This window comes from Engystomops pustulosus, chromosome 1 (assembly GCF_040894005.1).
Source record: "Engystomops pustulosus chromosome 1, aEngPut4.maternal, whole genome shotgun sequence".
Lineage (NCBI taxonomy): Eukaryota > Metazoa > Chordata > Amphibia > Anura > Leptodactylidae > Engystomops > Engystomops pustulosus.
In genome coordinates, this window is record NC_092411.1 from 57375896 (window position 1) to 57395476 (window position 19581).

Below are 19581 nucleotides of genomic sequence, written 5' to 3' on the forward strand. Positions count from 1 at the left end.
CCTTAATGAGGGAGATATAATATTATTATGTCAGCCTGGTGCAGCTCTACTATTTTGTTTTTGGTGTCCTCTGACAGCTCCTTTGGTCTTCGCCATAGTGGAGTTTGAAGTGTGACTGAGGTTGTGGACAGGTGTGTTTTATACTAATAAGTACAAACAGGAGCCATTGCTACAGGTAATGAGTAGAGGACAGGGGATCTTCTTAAAGAAGTAGTAACAGGTCTGTGAGAGCCAGAAATCTTGTTTGTAGGTGACCAAATACTTATTTTCCACCACAATTTTTAAAAAAACAGACAATGTGATTTTCTGGATTTGTTTTTCATATTTTATCTATTATAGTTGGGGTCTATAATATATCATATTGAGGTCTATAATATCATTAATATCTCCTTAACACTGGGTGACTAAATACTTCTTTGCCATCTGTAATTGCCTCCACTAAAATGCTAAATAAAGTAGGTTTCCAGAAAATGTCTTTCCATGTATTTTCTCTGCCCTTCATCAGCCTTTTATGTGATGGGGTTCTCTGATTATTTTGCAGAATTTTGAGGGATCGCTCTTTTGCAAGAATAAGTGACGCAGACTGGGGTAGGTAGAGATTTCTGATTTTCATATTGTTGATTGTTCCATGAAAAAGGTTAGATGTTCCTGTAAGGATTTTACAGATTTAAATGGCATGCATAATTTTATTCCATATTTTCTCACATCTGCTTTTGCCATATGTTTACTTTGTCACAAGATAAGGATTTATTGTGATCTGTAATGTTATATATATTTTATTTTATGATGACAACTTCAGAGGATGGTGAAACCATAAAACACTGTTTTTATTTCACTTCCCTATCACTGGGTGTATTATTGTCCTGTACTTCTTTGTGTTATTTCGGCCTCCTTCATGCTGGGAGTTCATAAAATGCGAACTATTTGGACTACAGCCCTGTACTGAGAACATAACTACAGTAATCCCAACGGGAGATGACGCAAGGAGTCCTTTTTCCGAGGCAGTGTTCCTGGGAAAGAGCGCTTCCTTAAGGAGAATTATCAGGATTCTGAAATGATTGCAATTACTGGTGAACAGGCAGTACTTGAGATTATTCCCCCTTCATGCCAACAGCATGGCAAGTGGCCTGAAGGGGGCACAGCCGGTTGGCGGAGTGGTCAGGTGGGGACGGAGGTGCTCCTTCCTCGTTCCTTGTTCGTGTATACTAACCACACTGTGTGAAAGCTCACTAATAGTACATAAAGTGGCTTGATGCAGTTTTTGAAGCTAAAAACAGCAGTCACTCCTCTACTTTTTGGTAAGCCATTTCTGCTTTTAGCTTCAGAAAGTGTGCAAAAACCTGAATGTGAAAATACGGCATAGCTGTCTTCATCTCCAATCACTATGCAGGAAGACCATGCAAGTGCATTAAGAACCGTTCAATAGACTTCTTATTAATACATTGGCTATGCTATTCCCCCTGTGGTTTGCAGATGGAGATGCAGTTTATCAATATTGGCAACAGAAAAAGTGCCAACTACAAAGGTAGAGACGCTTGGTCATTATTGAGTATTAGGAGCTTCCAGTCTTATTTGTCTGGGAATATGATGACTGCAACCTTTGAGATTAAGCCAATTGGATCCCAATGTTCTATAAATGGGTACACATGATGGCATTGTAATAAACAAGAGGGAATGGGATGGTGAAACACAGCAGTTAGGTGTCCACCCGCCCAGGGCCGATTCTAGCATATTTGCTGCCTGAGGCGAATATTAAAATGCTGCCCCCCTCCCCCCCCCCGTTAAGTAAATGTTGAAAACTTTACTAACAACTAACATCGCCACAGGCAGCTCCCTGACACTGTGTGACTGACTACAGGATCTGAGAGGCATTAGTGACATCTAGTACCTTATAGATGACAATCTCTTCCATCAGGAGGACTTTATTCCGGGTTCTCCAATCCATGAAGTATCACAGGTGAATTCACGGTCAGATATCTTCAGCTCCGTGCAGCATCTCCACCCGGCGTCCCTAAAAATACCACAGTCACTTACAGTATAATGTCTCCTGGATAACAACACTGCGCTCCTAAATATTATATACCCCTTACAGCACAACTGACCGCACTCTCCCCACATATAATATATATATATATATATTTTCTACTGGAATTATAGCGTGTACAGCACCAATCAATATACAACACACCCAATTTATTAATACAGACCCCTAACATTTGGTTTAAATGATGCAAAGTAATCTATGGTATCCTATAACTAATATATCCCACCCTGTTATTATGTTACATGATTTTACATACAGTGCTCCCCTGACCAATGTGAATATATAGCACCCCCTAATATACAGCGCCCCAGTTTAGTAATATACTATATCCCATATACAGCCCCCCAGGTGAAATCTGGCCCCATATAATATATACTGCACCCCCCCCCCCCAGTATAAAACAATTCTGGCCCTATAAAATATATACAGTACCCCCCCCCCCCCAGTATAAAACAATTCTGGCCCAATAATATACATATAATGTATACAGCACCCCCCCCCCCCACACACACACACTCACACACACACACACACAGTATGCAACAATTATGGCCACATAGAATGTATACAGTACTCCCCCTCTCCCACGATACCTCCCCACTCCCCCTTATTGGCCACATTTAATTAATGAAACTACATGAAAAATAATAAAATCATACTCACCTGCAGGCAGCAGCTCCCTCGGCGCGGCTCCGGTCTTCCCGCGGCTCTCCTGTGAGCTGCGGCTCCGCACAGCGACACAGGCGGCGTGACGTCATGACGCCTGTGTCGCTGATTGAAACGGATTGGCGCAGCTGCCAAAAAGGCGCTGCGTCGCTCCGCATATAAATCGCACCTGTGTCTTAAAGAGACAGGCGCGATTTATTTAGCAGGTGGGCGATTCGGGCGTTAACGGCGCCCGAATCGCCCACTTTAGAGCGGCGAATTTCGCCGCCCTTTACAGGGATCCGCATTCTGCCGCCTGATTTTCATCTCGCCTCATGGCAGATGCGGCCCTGCACCCGCCAGCACAGAGAGGACTGCAAGTTACAGATACAGATCACACAGATAATAGATGCAGTGCTGATACTTGTATTACAACATTGGACTGATTTTTGTCGACCAAAACAAGAGATGATCTGGTATATCTTCAGCAAATGCGTTTCCTCAGAATATTCCACACTTTCATTTACAAGCCTTTTGCAATGTACACTCACCGGCCACTTTATTAGGTACACCATGCTAGTAACGGGTTGGACCCCCTTTTGCCTTCAGAACTGCCTCAATTCTTCGTGGCATAGATTCAACAAGGTGCTGGAAGCATTCCTCAGAGATTTTGGTCCATATTGACATGATGGCATCACACAGTTGCCGCAGATTTGTCGGCTGCACATCCATGATGCGAATCTCCCGTTCCACCACATCCCAAAGATGCTCTATTGGATTGAGATCTGGTGACTGTGGAGGCCATTTGAGTACAGTGAACTCATTGTCATGTTCAAGAAACCAGTCTGAGATGATTCCAGCTTTATGACATGGCGCATTATCCTGCTGAAAGTAGCCATCAGATGTGGAGTACATTGTGGTCATAAAGGGATGGACATGGTCAGCAACAATACTCAGGTAGGCTGTGGCGTTGCAACGATGCTCAATTGGTACCAAGGGGCCCAAAGAGTGCCAAGAAAATATTCCCCACACCATGACACCACCACCACGAGCCTGAACCGTTGATACAAGGCAGGATGGATCCATGCTTTCATGTTGTTGACGCCAAATTCTGACCCTACCATCCGAATGTCGCAGCAGAAATCGAGACTCATCAGACCAGGCAACGTTTTTCCAATCTTCTACTGTCCAATTTCGATGAGCTTGTGCAAATTGTAGCCTCAGTTTCCTGTTCTTAGCTGAAAGGAGTGGCACCCGGTGTGGTCTTCTGCTGCTGTAGCCCATCTGCCTCAAAGTTCGACATACTGTGCGTTCAGAGATGCTCTTGTGCCTACCTTGGTTGTAACGGGTGGCGATTTGAGTCACTATTGCCTTTCTATCAGCTCGAACCAGTCTGCCCATTCTCCTCTGACCTCTGGCATCAACAAGGCATTTCCGCCCACAGAACTGCCGCTCACTGGATGTTTTTTCTTTTTCGGACCATTCTCTGTAAACCCTAGAGATGGTTGTGCGTGAAAATCCCAGTAGATCAGCAGTTTCTGAAATACTCAGACCAGCCCTTCTGGCACCAACAACCATGCCACGTTCAAAGGCACTCAAATCCCCTTTCTTCCCCATACTGATGCTCGGTTTGAACTGCAGGAGATTGTCTTGACCAGGTCTACATGCCTAAATGCACTGAGTTGCCGCCATGTGATTGGCTGATTAGAAATTAAGTGTTAACGAGCAGTTGGACAGGTGTACCTAATAAAGTGGTCGGTGAGTGTATAATACTTATGTTATGCAGCAGTAAAATCTCTTCCCTATGATGACCGGGCACCAGGGCGGCCAGAAGCTATAGGACCTTCTATGTATATTTTAAAATCCATGTAAATATTGGATGGCTTCCGTCAAGTCCTCCTTGATAATTCTCTCTGTTCCTTCAGATATTATTCATCGAGTTCATTTGAGAGGGTCATTTCTGGTCACTCGAGCAGCATGGAATCACATGAAGAATCAAAAATTTGGACGGTATGAAGCTTTTATTTTATTCTTTTGTGCTCCCCTGTCTCATAAAAGTAGAGTTTAGTTATTTCTATTACTACCATATATTTATTATGTTTCTGTTACTGTATATAGATTATAGTAATATATTTGGGACAATGTTATACTATGCATGGTCAGGTTTTTGAGACCTGACTTGTATTAACATTATGTTGCAACTTGATCCTAGCATGTTGATCCCCTGGACTATGCTTTATGACTGGGTGACTACCTACTGTCCAAGCTTTATGCCAGGACCTTCAACATAAAGGAAATCCACCATCAAAATAAACCAGGCGCTTGCGTATAGATCCATGCGCCATAATCTTCTTATATCTCTTTTCCATGGCCTCCTTTCTTGGAAAATCAACATTTAACATTAGTCAGAAGGGCTCAGGGGAGCGTTACCAGAGCATCTCAGTGCTGCAGATACTGTAACACTGCGTTCTTCCCAACTTCCATCGTGTGCTGAAACTTCCACTTCAGCAGTGATATTACATCTGCCACATGGGATATTACATCATGGGATGAAGTGCTGAAGGAGGTTCACGGTGAGACACTGTAATAGCCTGTGAAGCTGCAGCATGGAGGGGCTCTGGTAACGCACCCCCCCCCCGCTCCCCCCCTCCACCACTATGTGAGATTACAGCAGGCAGAGGGGAGGGAAAAGTGCTAATGGAGCTGTAGCAAACACTATGACAGCCTGTGAAGCTGCAGCACGGAGGGGCTTTGGTTATGCCTCCTCCCAGAGCCATTCAGGCTTTTTGACATAATTTTTGTGGATTTTGGAAGGAATAAGACCATGGGTAATTAATTTCAGAAGATTTCCAGTCAGGGTGCCTGGAACTATGAGTAAGTGTCCCTGGTTTATCATGATGGATTTTGATGGTAGATTCCCTTTAAATAACCTCAGTGGTGTTGTTGCTGGTAAAACCCATGGAGATTAACTAGAACCAGAAAAAGAACTGGAAAACTCCAATTGAAGATGATTGATCGGATTTTTTTTATTAAAAATGGTATAAAAGTTTTTAGCTTCCCCCCCCCCCCCCAACCCCTTATTTTTGCTTAATGGTTGTCATCATAAATGTCATAGAACTTTTTGAACCCAAACTGAAAATCACTGGCAACAAAAAGCTTTCACTGTTGGATCCAATAATCCAAACTGTAATCACCCCTATTAGACACAAAAAGCCTTTGCTTGCATAACTCTTTGCAAGCTGCAACTCACAACACAGTCACTAGGTGGCGACACACATATTGAAAACGTAAGCATCCTCTAAGGACATGTCCAGCCCATAGCAGTGCCAAGTAAAGGCAGGATCTGTGGGTAGTCATGTGAAGGCCAGGTGCTAGTTGCAATGTCAACCAGTTGGTTGACATTGATAATGAGAGGTTTCTATTACTCGCCCCATCGCCTTAGGAGAGAATAATGATAATTTGTTTGCATAGAAAGGTCTTTAGAGGAGAGGATGAAATGTTCTACCAATTGTACATATTACAGGTCAATTATGCTCATTACCAGTAAGGAAACAAAACACTTTCTGTAATTGAGCCTCTTAATATTTCCATTTCTTGTCAGTGACCTTGAGCTTTGTGCTTTTCGACAGTAAACTATGCTGCATCACTTGCAAACCTTCTATTTGAAGCCCCTTTCAAAGAAATGGCTGTCTTTGATGTAATCCCAAATGTGGCTGCAGCCGATTGAGAATAGAAATTAACGTGACCTTTTACATCTGCTTTACTTTCCCTTATTCTTTTTTGAGTAATTTTCTTTCAGTTAAAGGCATCACAATAAATTTCTCATTTGTCAGCATTATTTATATTGTAGCCCCCGGTGTTTTATACAAATATCTGAGTGTTTTATTCTGTTTATTCCACTAGTGTTCATGCAGCTCTTTATCCTTACACTGAGCAAGGCACAGGCAGAGGTCTCCATTATAGTTATAGGGGTTCTAGAAGTATAATGTAATACACCGCTACTACTGTCTGCAGTGCCACTATTGTACACAGGTTGTATCTGGTACTACAGGAAGACTACGTTATCAGCAACATTCCCATCTACGTGATCGTGCCTAATACCTCCAACATTGCACTGATGTGATGGATAAAATCTCATATAACCCCTTGAACTGACATAATAGCACAGATGTACGCAACAGCGAAAATTCAATGATAAAACAACCCACACTAACTGTAAAAGCATAAAAATGGGAAACAAATGAATCTAATTATATCTTGTGTATTATTTCTTCTTTGTACATTCTGCCCCAGCCATGTTTTACTGTAAAATCCACGCCCCAGCTACACTTTCAGCCCTAAACTGTGGCAGAAATCACCAGATTTTAGCACTTTTCTGTTGCTGTCTCAGTTGCTTCCGGATGTCGTCAGCAGATGTTCTTCAGCTGTTCTGAAATGTGCGTCATTGGCCTTTAGCTGTATTTTTGTACAAACACTGATCACCGCGATCACTGGAAGTGATTTGGTATTAATATGTGAACAGACCTCCAATTTGTCCATATGTGGTAAGGACACGAGGGGAGAGTTCTTTACAATGTATTGCACAGATATATCCCATTGTATGTCTATACAGCGGGAGATGTTGCCCGAATGCAGGGGCAGGAATATACATTAGCAGCAGACAGTATTTAGCTGCTTCCAGTGTTGAGGGTGTTTCCCCCAGTGATGTCAGTCTGCTTATATGGACGGTGACATAACTGGTGACCTCCATAAGTGTACACTCAGTGGAGACTGGGGGTTGATGCATTACAATGCATCCGTTCCTCAGTGGCCTCTGCTGAACCTGTACATCGCTCTGCAGGAAGGAGCAGAATGGAGGGATGCAGCTTGTGTGTTTCCCACAGTACTGGTCAGATGGGGCAAAAAGGATTCCTGCCATCTGAAAAGGTCTGCCAGTGTATGTCTATGTCTCAGCTTTCCTGGCTTATACACTGAGCGTATGCCCAAAACTAAAAATATAGTGTGAGGCTGAGTAGTCCACCGCTGTATAATACCATAAAAGGTACAGGGCACCTTCCCATTCAGCCTCACTACGCAGGACGTACTAATAACCAGTAATGATTCCCGCAGAACGGGCTAACAGCTATTTTGCCAAATGGGCTTTGATAGAATTGCATACACGTCTTACAGCATCTGCTCAGAACTGTATCTGGATCGTTTCCAGCCTGCCTGAACTATCATTGACCTTTTACTACGGTTTTCTCCCTAAAGCAGTGGATGGATTTCGCATCAATTTAAGCATTATCTAAATATGTTGGTTTTATTCGGTTTGTGGCACATTTGTGATTAGCGCATTAATCTGTTCCTTTTAATTCAGGATTTTTTTTTTTTTTTCTTTCAGAGATTATGTGGATGGTCTTATTTATGTATTCATTATATATTCACAAAGCATGCACGTTGATTTGTCTGTAGTTATAGGGTAAATTATTTATGTAATCATTATTTAGGGTTTCTAGAGTATTTATTGAGTTGTTATTGTGTTGTGATGATGATAATTCTTTATACAAAACAGAATTTCAGTTTTTTGTTCATCACCCTGGAATCCCTGCAACATTTTAACAAGGATTTCACTTTCTTCAATTGTAGCATAATAATGACCTCATCTGCTGCTGGAATCTACGGGAACTTTGGGCAAGCAAACTACAGTGCAGCTAAACTTGGCCTCGTGGGTCTGTCGAACACTCTTGCTCTTGAAGGCGTCAAGTACAATGTCCACTGTAATTCCATTGCACCAACTGCAGGATCCCGGCTCACCCAGACTGTCATGCCTCAAGGTATTATGCATGTTTGTCTACAGATGCTTGTAACCTTAGGTGGCTGTACATATTCAACCTCTGTTGGCTTATCTGTGCCGCTCTGCTCTCCATGGAGAGGGGAGGGGTGAAGAGCTCTTACACTCCTCTCATTCTCAACCGGCGGTATGCTCCTGTTCATGTGCAAGAGGCCTTAGTATGATAATTTTTACTCATTTTACCCCATAATACTCCCCCAAAGGTGCCCCCCCCCCCCCGAAAAATATATATTTATTTTACACAAAGATCCTCCAATTGTGTACCCAGATGATTCTACAACAATCAGGATCAGGTGCAGAATTGCGCTTTATCCTTCAACAGGAATCCTTGTGGCCCACTTTTCTTGGAAGTGGCATGGGGGATAAAAAAAAGGGGGGGGGGAGAAACCTGGTGTACAAGCCATGATAAATTTCCGCCATAGTATTCAGCTGGCCTTTGTCCCTAAATTTCCATATGCACGTGTAAAATTGTTGCAGATGGGTGTGTTTTTTTTTTTTTTTTTTTTTTTTTGCACATGCATACTCAGCTGAACCAAGAAAACTGTGTAGAGATATTATTAGGAATAGTTGTTGACTGAGCACTTATCCTTTAGCCGATGACCAGCTTATGATTGCTTCTCCTTTCCTCGTGAGAGGTGAGTTAGACCCTTTTCACACCCATATTCGGACCTCTGTTTCTATCTTCCATCACTAATACGATAATAATGGAGGACTAACAAATCAACTCAACGGCTTTAATGTCTCCCATAAGGGCCTGTTTGCACAACTACCGTTATTTAAGCTGAAAATTTCATTGAATGTTGCAGCTCTTTTTGTCCATCTCAAATAACAGAACGGAAGTGGTAAAAAAAACTCTAACCGAAGCCACAAGAAGTCCATGAAATCAATGGATATTTTAACATGTTTTGGACTCCTGTTATCGGTATTGTAACAGAAATAAATAGTGGAAGTCCATCTTAGTCCTAACAATTGATGCCCTTCTAAAAAACTTGGTTTTCAAGGACAGAGAATGTCGCTGATGCCTCTGGTCTGCTGACAAACCCGAAGAAATCGGGACCCTGTTATTTGTCCAGCTGACAGAATGACTGTGAATACTCTCAGAAGGAAGATTTTGTGACCTAGATAGGGAGCAGCGAGTGCCAGCTTGACTCTAAATATTTAAACAAACACCTCCATAGCACAGCGCCAGCAAAGGCAGGTTTAATCTTTAAGCAGGTCTGGATGCGAGAAAGGAGGCTTTGAGCTCAATTGGATTATCTTGGCTTCTATCTGACAAAAACATTAGATATGTAGCGGTTTCACTGGGATTTTATTCTTCGAGACAGAAACCCAGCTACTACTACATGAAAAGATTTAAGAATGAAGATTTATTTGTGCATTCAGAACCAGAGACAGTCCCCATTCTATAGTATGGTTTTCTTTTTCAGTTAAGTAAGACATGTCCACACTTTCTGTATTTTTATTTTTTGGGGAAAATATTTGCATTCACCTTGCAGTAAAAATTATTTTTTGTTGATATTTTGGCACTGGATGGGCACTGTCACCATGTGGAGGGAAACCCCCTTGACTGGTGTAAAAATGACTAGTCACCATAATTTTACCCCGCAAACCAACAATGCCTGCTGGTAAAGGATTCTAAATCCTCCCCATATCAACATCAACATTTGCAATGTTAACAGAATGTCAGCCCAATGTAAACCAAACGTGTTGACATAGCATTTTGTAAACGTAAATGAGAACATCAGTGTAATTGGGCAAATCTCCTCTCCACAGCTGCTGTATTTTGTTTTAAACCTCAGTGTAAACACTACATGTGAACACGGCCTGAGGGTGTAGTTAAAAGTGAACATGTCCGTGCCAGCTACTCTGGTCTAGTGTCATGGCTCCCGTTGGTTCCCTGGCTCTCCCAGTTTTTTGGCCTTGGCAAGTCTGGTGATGTTGACTTTGATAGGGCCCTTTAAGCCCCCTTCTGGCACTACCCTTGCACACTGAACAGTGAATGAAGCCTGCATAGCTCAGGTTATTTCTTTTCCCCTGCACTCCAAGAAAATTGGGAGAAACTTTCCAGGTTTTTTCACTGTACAATTCCCTTCTTATTGCTTTTCTAATTGGACAGGGCTTGGCAGGAATAGGTGTGACCTTTTACCTGTTGGCAGATTTACCATTATTTGTAATTCTATTGCATTTATTGGTCTCTTTATGCCTTTTACTAAAGATTTTCTAGTACACAGAAGGTCCAGAAGGTGCCTCTTGATAAATTAGGTGCATCTCTCCCCCCAATATTCTGGCATTTCCTCAACAGTTAACATCAAAGAATGCCTTACTGGGGCAGCATGGGGTTCAGTGTTTAGGAATTGGCGTTCCTGGAGCTCAGGGTTTGAATTCTTCTTCTTAAGATTGGGATTTTATGCAGTGATGCTGATCTGTAAAGCGCTGCAGGATATGTTGGGGCTGTATCAGCAGGAAGGATAAATCATAGTAAAATATTGCAATTTATTTTGAAATGTTGTCTACATAATAACACTGATCTGATCTCCGGCATCCATCTACATATCTATCATTGTGTCTTTTCTTCTTTCTGTTTTCATCATAGATCTTGTGGATGCTCTAAAGCCGGAGTATGTGGCTCCCCTTGTGCTGTGGCTGTGTCATGAAAGCTGTCAAGAAAATGGCAGCTTGTTCGAGGTGAGATTTTCTTACATTGTCAAGAGGCCAATTATTTTTACATTTTTTTTTTCCACATATTTTTGGAAAGTTGTATTTCCTCTTAAATGTTTGGTTCTTCTACTATGAAAAGTCTTTATTAAACCAACCGGCTGCATATAATGCATATTCCATTAGCAGGACAATACAGTAGACTAGGTAATAGTAGAAGAATAATAGTATGTGATTTAAGTGTCAGTATAAAGCTGCAGTCACATATTCCAGTAGATGCATGCTGTTCTGCAGCGCTTCTTTGATCTATATTTGTCATTGCTTGGCATCCAAGATCAGAACCTGATAGCTGGAGCATATAATTTCGTAACAGTAAGGTTTACAGAGTTGTCATAAAATAGCCCAGTTCGTCAATGAGATAGATCACTTTCAGCAAGAACTAGATAGAACAATCAATATTTAAAAGAAATGTACCATTTTTTTTTTTCATGCTTTGTGAACCAAACATACCTTGAGAATTCTGTAGCAACACTGATGCAGGCACATATCTTGTTTAATCCCTGATCCGAGTGGTTTTTGCTCAAAAAACAATTATAAAATTCAGGACCTTGAAAAGCTGGGTGCTTCTCTCTGCCGTTCCTATACACATTACACAGAGCTTCCTGAAATGCCCAGACAGTACTAATCCACCTCAGCTGAATGACTCATACACAGAAGCTGGGGGATGGTGCAGCGATTGATTACTTCTGCTTGTCAGGGACAACACAGTGATTACATCATTCTCTGGAGCAGTGCATAATTAAGGTAAGAGGAGAAGCACCAAACCAGCCACAGGAGCGTTAGAGACTCACTTTCATAATTTTATAATACTTTTTTCAGCAAAACCACTCAGTTCAGGGATAAAACAAGATATGCTTCTACATCAGTGTAGCTACAGCATTCTCAAGGTATGTTTGGCTCATAATGCATAAAAGCAAATGGTAGACTTCCTTTAACTCTTCATCAACCTGCCCATTTTTCTTTTCCGTTTTTTTGATCTCCACCTTCTGAAAACCATAATTTTGCCTTTTACCAAGCTGTAAGAGGACTTGGTTTCTGTGGGATAACTGTGCTGCCTCATGCAAAGTACTGGGAGGTTACCTTCAAGTACAAATAATTTACTACAGAAGACCCAAAGATCTTACGGTTTTAGCTAAAGTAAAAGTGTTCTGTCTTTCAGGTTGGAGCTGGATGGGTTGGAAAATGTGAGTATACATATGAGTTCTGTAGATCTTTGCCCTAAAGATTTATCCCTTGTATTTCAATCAATATAAAGGCACTAAAGTTTTGTGCTCTTACTATAGATGAGTGAACCCTAACTTTAGGTTTGGTGTCCTCCATTCACTAGCTCTGCCTAAGGCAGACATCTTGCTTCATTGGCTGCAGAGCAGCTTAACGCCCCTAGCAACTAGGCAGGGCTGTGATTTGGCCAGGTGGGCATCTGGTGGAAAAACCAGTTCCATTACTGCCATGCTAGGGGCATAAAGCTCTCAAGCCCATCAAGCGACGCATCCTGGTCACGCAGAACTGCCAAACAGAGGATGCTGAACCTAAAGTTTAGATCCGCTCATCTCTTGCTCTGGCATGTTTTGCATTCCTCAATAAATATTTTTGGATTTTTTTTTCTCCGTCCCGTTTTTTTTTTTTTTTTTTATGTTTTCAATGAAATTTCCCAAACTCTTTTACCCAGTTGTCAAGGTATTCATGAATTTCTAGGATAAGTAACAGGGACAGAACCATTTGGTGTCCTGAGAGATGCTCCAAGATAGTTTAAGTGTTGGAAATACAATTATGTCCTAATGCAGACATTTCCTCTTTAACCTGTATACCGTAATTTGCAATCATGACCAGGGTAATAGAGTCGAGGAGTAATCTTGGAAATTTAAAGGTACCCCGATGGGTTTTATCACGGGGTCAGCTGTGCAGTAGCTCTTGAACCCCTGTTGCTTTATCTGTTGTGTTTTCAGAGGTCTGGCTATTTCTATTGTTTCGATACCTGAGCCAGCCCATTCTGCCCATCTCTCCTTCCTAGTCCAGTATAACAGTACAACAAGCAGGTCATCCTGGCTGCTGCAAACACATAATACAATTACATGGCTTCCACAGCGTCTGCGCTTCTGTTATTAAAGTTTGATCCCACCTTTAAGAGTGATGTTCTACAAAACTTAAATTTTTATTCTAAGATTACACTCACAGATGTACAGGTGGCTGATGGGACAATTATCTACCCTTAAAATAGAATATATGTATAACCTAGTTATTAAGATCCAGATTTTCCTATACCTTATTTTTTTATTTGCATTTTTTATCACTTGAAAAACCTGTGCAGGACCAGTGGTGACGGTCAGCCTGCTGTGTCCTTACATAGAACATAATGAGACATAATGCTATGGGTAGATTGCATTGTGTTTATATGGATCATATACTTTTTTAAGAGTATTCGATCCATCTTGGATTCTTTAGAATATGTGTGTAAAATAACCTGTGATTAATCAACCCAACTGAGGTTTACAGATTGCTTGTAACACCCGGTGCTCCTCGCTATTGTTCTCTCCTACACTGCTGTTTCGGGGGCCAGCATTTCAGCATGAAAAGTAATTTCACTTTTTGGAAGAAGTGTTTGTGCTTGACAAAAGCAAACAAAAACCTTCCGCGACTTTATAAGTTTTCCTGTGAAAGGTCTCTTCCCTCCTGTGCTGGGCAGCTTTGTGGTGCCGGGGGAATGGCGAGGCCCTTTTGAAAGCTCTCTGCAGACAAAATGCAGTTGGCTTGAGATGGTTGTGAGAATTCTTTATAAAGTCGCTTTTAGAAGTTAGTTTATTTTGAATTGCTTCATACTCTTTGGCCTCACCTTGAGGATTCTGATCAATATTTTCTATTCCCTTCTTGTAATTAGTGCGTTGGGAAAGAACTGTCGGGGCCATTATCAGGCACAAGAATCGGCCAATGACACCAGAAGCTGTCCGTGATGAGTGGTCGAAGATTTGTGATTTTGATAATGTTACTAAGCCACAAACAATTCAAGGTAACCATATTAATCAGGTTTCAATATGGTCTTGAATCCAGTGTTGTCTCTGTTTAAATTATACCTCCGCTTTAGTATATTAGTCTGGTCTCAATCATGACTTTTCTGTCTAATTTTTTTAAGCATCACTGTTATTTATTCTATTTTTCCACTTGAAATCCTAAAGCACCCGCACAAGTTTCTTACTTGAATAGGATTGAGTGGTTAGTAAAAACATTCCTGATGATATTCTCTATGGTCTAGTGTGGAAGTGTTTTAACATCTTAAGCATAAATGATATGGGTGACCCTATTAGCGTATTGTACTCGTCCTTGTAAACGTTCTCATATGTAGCCCACCCAATTCAATGCCTATGGTCTAAGGCTACTTTGATATAGTTTTGATTACTAGGTTGATCTGTTATATATGTATATTTCATTATAAAAGAATTCCTTCCACCTGATCACACTCTTCTCCAACACTTCAATATTGGTGTAACTGTGAGGGTCACACATTATTTCAAAGAGAACCTGTCACCACATTTTTCACAAATACAGCTACTGACAAATTCCCATGGAGCTCTCGTACCTAAATGACACCCTTCTTCACAACCCCAACAAGCAACTTTTTGTTATCCTTCCTGGCATCAGAGGGGATGCATCCTTGTCTGCCACCGCCTCCAATCTACTCCTCTCTATGCCATATGCCTCTTCACATTTCATGTCATGTTACCAGGGTGATGTCATTTAAGGTAACATTAACATCTACCTCATGTATGTATCTGATCACTTGAAATTGCAACATGCCACCTGTCAATCAGGAACAAGGAGGTAGGGCAATGTAAGTAAAATTTAGTATGCAAGACTTCATTAATGTCATTGAACTCACCCCATATGAGTTGCATATAAGTTTACAAACTGCTCTTTTAAAATTGCAGCCATGGAAAGGAACCATTTAGGGATAAGAGCAATGCTTTAAATCATAGTTTTTTTTATGAAGTATTTATTTTGGGTGGGTCAATTTAAGGGTGGGTTCCCTTTAACTAATCCCACACTTGTGTTACAAATTGTTGAGGTGTCCTACCCCAAGCAGTTCACATGTGCAGGAAAGCTCTCACGAAGCAGGGAAAAATTCTTTGGCGGTCAAAGAATATTTCCCTGGATCAACAGAATGGGCTAATAGTTTAATGCAGTGATGGCGAACCTATGACACGCGGCCGCCCGGGAGTTTCATCATCGGCTCCTACACAGCTGAGTAGCGGTGCAGTAGCGGAGGCTGAGAGACTGTCAGCACTCCCCCCTCCTCCTCCTCCCCCGGGCCGGCCCCTCCCCCCTGTGTGAGCTGTGCCTCGTGTCTCCAGGTATCAGAACGGGGCACAGCAGGAGAGGTGACCCGGCCATAGCAGACTCCTCTGCAGCTCCTAGTTGTTCCCCCTCCTCTCCCTCCTCTTCCTCCCCCCTGTGTGAGCTTTGTGTCATCCCGGGGCAAAGCAGGAGAGGTGACCCGGCCATAGCAGACTCCTCTGCAGCTCCCAGTTGTGTTGTGGAGGGGGGTGGGTGGCAGCACAGACAGTCTACACTGCTGCTGCCATGTTTGATGTCCCAGCAGCTGCCACCTCTACACTGACCAGCTCCAGAGCAGGGACCAGTGAGGACAACTACTCCCATCATACAATGACTAATGTCAGTGTACCTCACTGTACCCCTGTCAGTGTACCTTACTGTACCTCTGCCACCTCTGTCAGTGTACCTCACCGTACCTCTGCCACTGTACCTCACTGTACCTCTGCCACCTCTACACTGACCATCTCCATAGCAGGGATGAGGGAGGACAACAACTCCCATCATACAGTGAGTAATGTCAGTGTACTGTATGATGAAAGAGAGTCATTAGGGCTTGTGTGTCAGTTTTGTGATGTACAAGCCCTGCAATAATCGCAACTCCTTGCAAATCGCCAGACATTGCAATTATTTTGCTCCTCATGAAGGAGATGTGGACAGCGGTGCCTGCGCCCTCGCTATAACCTGTGAACTTTCATGACTGAAAGTTTGCAGGTTACTAAGCATTTCCACACCTGTCTGATTGTAACCGATCTGTTACAATGTGTGACTTGCACATTGTAATAAATAGATGATGTGGAAAATCCCCATATACTGCCATACTGTAGTATGGCAGTACATGGTAGGATCAATCTAACTTCTAGGGTTCTTTAACCCTAGGTTGTCTAATAATTATACATATTACATACATATAGTTATTTAAACTATAAATCTAACAAAATTATAATTTTTTGTCAAGGTGACACACCACCCGAGTTATGCTCGGTTTTTTGGCGAATTTTGACACACCAAGCTCAAAAGGTTGCCCATCACTGGTTTAATGTCTAATAGTTTTGAAAATAAATGTGCAACTCTTAGCAACTTGGCGGTTAAGTCCACGTTGTCTACTCCCAAGTACATGGGAAGAAATTGGACAAAAAGACATGGTTATCTGAGTTCCTGACTTTTGTCATCTAACTGTGAATGGACAAATATTTTTACTAGCTCCCATATTGGGTTGAAAAAAATATATTTTCTTAGCAGAACCCTTGGTGGCTCTATATTATGGAATGTAACCACTTTCCTATATGAAATATGTTGTACGGAGGCATGTGAGTTGTGAATGGACTCTTTATTCATTTGCAGCATGAATGCATAGTCACCTCTCAACTGGCACTCTTAACTTTTAGTTTTTCCAATTATACACAAAAGGACCCCAAAGACTGGGAGAATGGGGCATCTGACAGTTCCTCAAGTTAATGAAGACGTGACCTGCATACTGTGCAGTTGCTTCGTCTATTAGAAGAACATGGAGTGCTGGTCACACTTGTGCACCCCTGCTCCTTTCATATGGAACGCTTGCAGGCCCCAACCAGTCTTTATGTATTGTGCTATACACAGGTTTTGGGATAAATATATAGAAGGATAGTCTTTGGTAATATTTGGATTTTAATTAGCATTTTACTTTTTTTTTTTTTTACTTTCTCTTCAGTTTTGTGTGTTTTTTTTAAATGTATCAGGTGGCCAGTAGCGCTGAACAAAAAAATAAATAATAAAAGCATGGTAGACGCATTCTATTTGCACGTTCCAGCTTTCTTTTAGCGGGCCCGAGGACTTGGCATGTCCGCCGTGTCCTTGACACATGTTTCTGTGAAGTAGGCTGACAAAACTGTCATTAACAAGGCTTATGGTATAGAAGCTAAGTGTTTGCTGCAACCTCTTAGAGTTGCAAAATGCATGGAAGTCCTGACGTCTATAAACATGCTCCAGTAATGCTCTGTAAGATATTTCTGATCCCATTGGCACTGTTGAAAATGTATTATCTGCTTTCTCTTTGATAAAAATTCCTTGTAAAAAAAAGATTTAAATCTCTTCCCATAGTTGCGCATTTCTCCCCCAGGAGAGATTTCACATCTTGACATTTAAGACATAAACAGAGCAATGGAGGCTGAGGAGTTTGCGGTCACTGTGCTCTTGAGCCCGTTTCCTAACTGTAATTGCATTCAGTCTTTTCTCCTTCCTAATTGTATGAAAATGCTTTTATATTAAATGCTGGTAAATGTAATTTCATATTCTGTGGACACTGAATGGACTTTTCTGTTACAGTTGTGTTCATTTATGAACATTCTGGAATTAATCCCAATTGACATGTCGACTGCTTTCTCTCATTTTGCAGGTTTTTAGCAGTGTAACTTTCCAACTGTGACATGACCTTTCGCTAAACTAATAGTGATTTATCATCTCTAAAATTATAATAGATTTCTACTTTCCTAGAATTGTTGCGGAGATCATTAATGTATTCTCCTTTAACGTAACCGGTTATTTTTTACTATTTTAACAATGTATGGAGAACCTATCTCTTACCAGCACCTGACAACTTCCAGTAGTAACTTTGGTGGTGATACTTTAGTTTCTACCCTCTGATCAACTCCTGGAAATTAGGAAGCTCTTTGGTACATGTAGTAGATTGGTGCCTATTAAGTTGCATAACTAAAGTAGGTTAATAATTCTATAATAGATCCTTATCTGCCTTAAAGGAAATCTACCACTATTATTTAGTAAAATTTAAACTATAGGTGGTCCCCAAGTTAAAGGAAATCTACCACCAGGATGAAGGATTGTAAACCAAGCACACTGACATACTGTTGTGTGCCCATTCTTGCAGGATATGCTCTTCTATTACCTTATTATGCTGTGGTTTTTACAAAAAACTGCTTTTAAATTTATGCAAAAGCGCCTGAGGGACTCCAGCCCTAGGCTCATTTGCATAATTTTTAAAGCCTTTTTTTTCTTAAAATCCAGGGCAAAGCGGTCTGATGTATTCATGAGGGGGCGGTCCGAGGCGCTTCCTCTACCCTGGACTGCTCCACTCGCTCCATAGGCCGTCAGTGACTGCCGCCCGCCATGCGGCAGTCACCGCCCCTAACCCCGCCCCCTCATGAATACGTCGGACAGCTTTGCGAGCTGTCCGGCAATTACACTGTACCCCTCCGCAGTGTTAGCGTTACCGGAAACCTCTGGTAACGACATCTATCACTTTAAGGCTACATGCGGAGAGTAGCAAGGGATGAGTGCAGCTCACCACCGCCCCTCTCCATAGGAATATACAGCGCACAGCGCCGTATCACGTACAAAGAAGGGACATGTCCTATCTATCTACAGAGCGGTATGGTAAGCAGCTCCTAGTGGAAAAAATTTGGGTGACAGGTCCTCTTTAAGTTCAACTGATGGTGAAACAAATGACAATAGTTCTTTTACACCTTTACCCAAAACATGATGGTCGCCAAGGATATTACTCGCTAGTCCATCCATCTAATATAAAGTGTATATAGCTTGATGTATCATTAGAACAATATGCTGCGCTATTTATCATTACAGATCAGCCCCCTACTTTGTGCAGCATTATATGGCACAACCCGCTCTGCTTTATCTGGATATGATTTGTCTGAAAAGCCATTAGAAAGCAACAATTCCACATAAAACATTAATGTGTTACCGCTCTTTAAGGAGAAATCTCTTAGTGCTTTGATGATGGACTAAGTGCAAATGTATTAAACAATCCGTATTGGGGTCTTGTGTGTATTCCCCTATGACTCTAGCATTGAGCGACATTATGCAGGGTTTCAGCCTTTCTTCTTTTGATGTAGATGACTGTTCCCCGTACTCCTGCCCTTGCTTTGCTACTTTGCTACACAATGGAAGTGATTTCATTTCTCCTCATTGCACGCTTTCATTACCTCCTCTTGTCACAGCAGGGTGTGCTGCACATTCGCTTTTTCTCTTACTGATGATGGTCATGAATTGCAATAATTTGCCAACACAAGTG

The 19581-nt window shown here is 41.7% G+C and overlaps 1 protein-coding gene across 1 annotated transcript in view; it reads left to right on the forward strand.

Annotated features, from left to right (window-relative positions):
* Window positions 1-19581, forward strand: part of HSD17B4 (hydroxysteroid 17-beta dehydrogenase 4) — a 185798-nt gene that overhangs the window by 60223 nt on the left and 105994 nt on the right. Inside the window, exons 6-11 of the mRNA XM_072141145.1 lie at window positions 542-588; window positions 4615-4699; window positions 8315-8502; window positions 11113-11204; window positions 12394-12418; window positions 14110-14238. Of these exons, the coding sequence (XP_071997246.1) occupies window positions 542-588; window positions 4615-4699; window positions 8315-8502; window positions 11113-11204; window positions 12394-12418; window positions 14110-14238 (566 nt within the window). The remainder of the gene's footprint in view (window positions 1-541; window positions 589-4614; window positions 4700-8314; window positions 8503-11112; window positions 11205-12393; window positions 12419-14109; window positions 14239-19581) is intronic.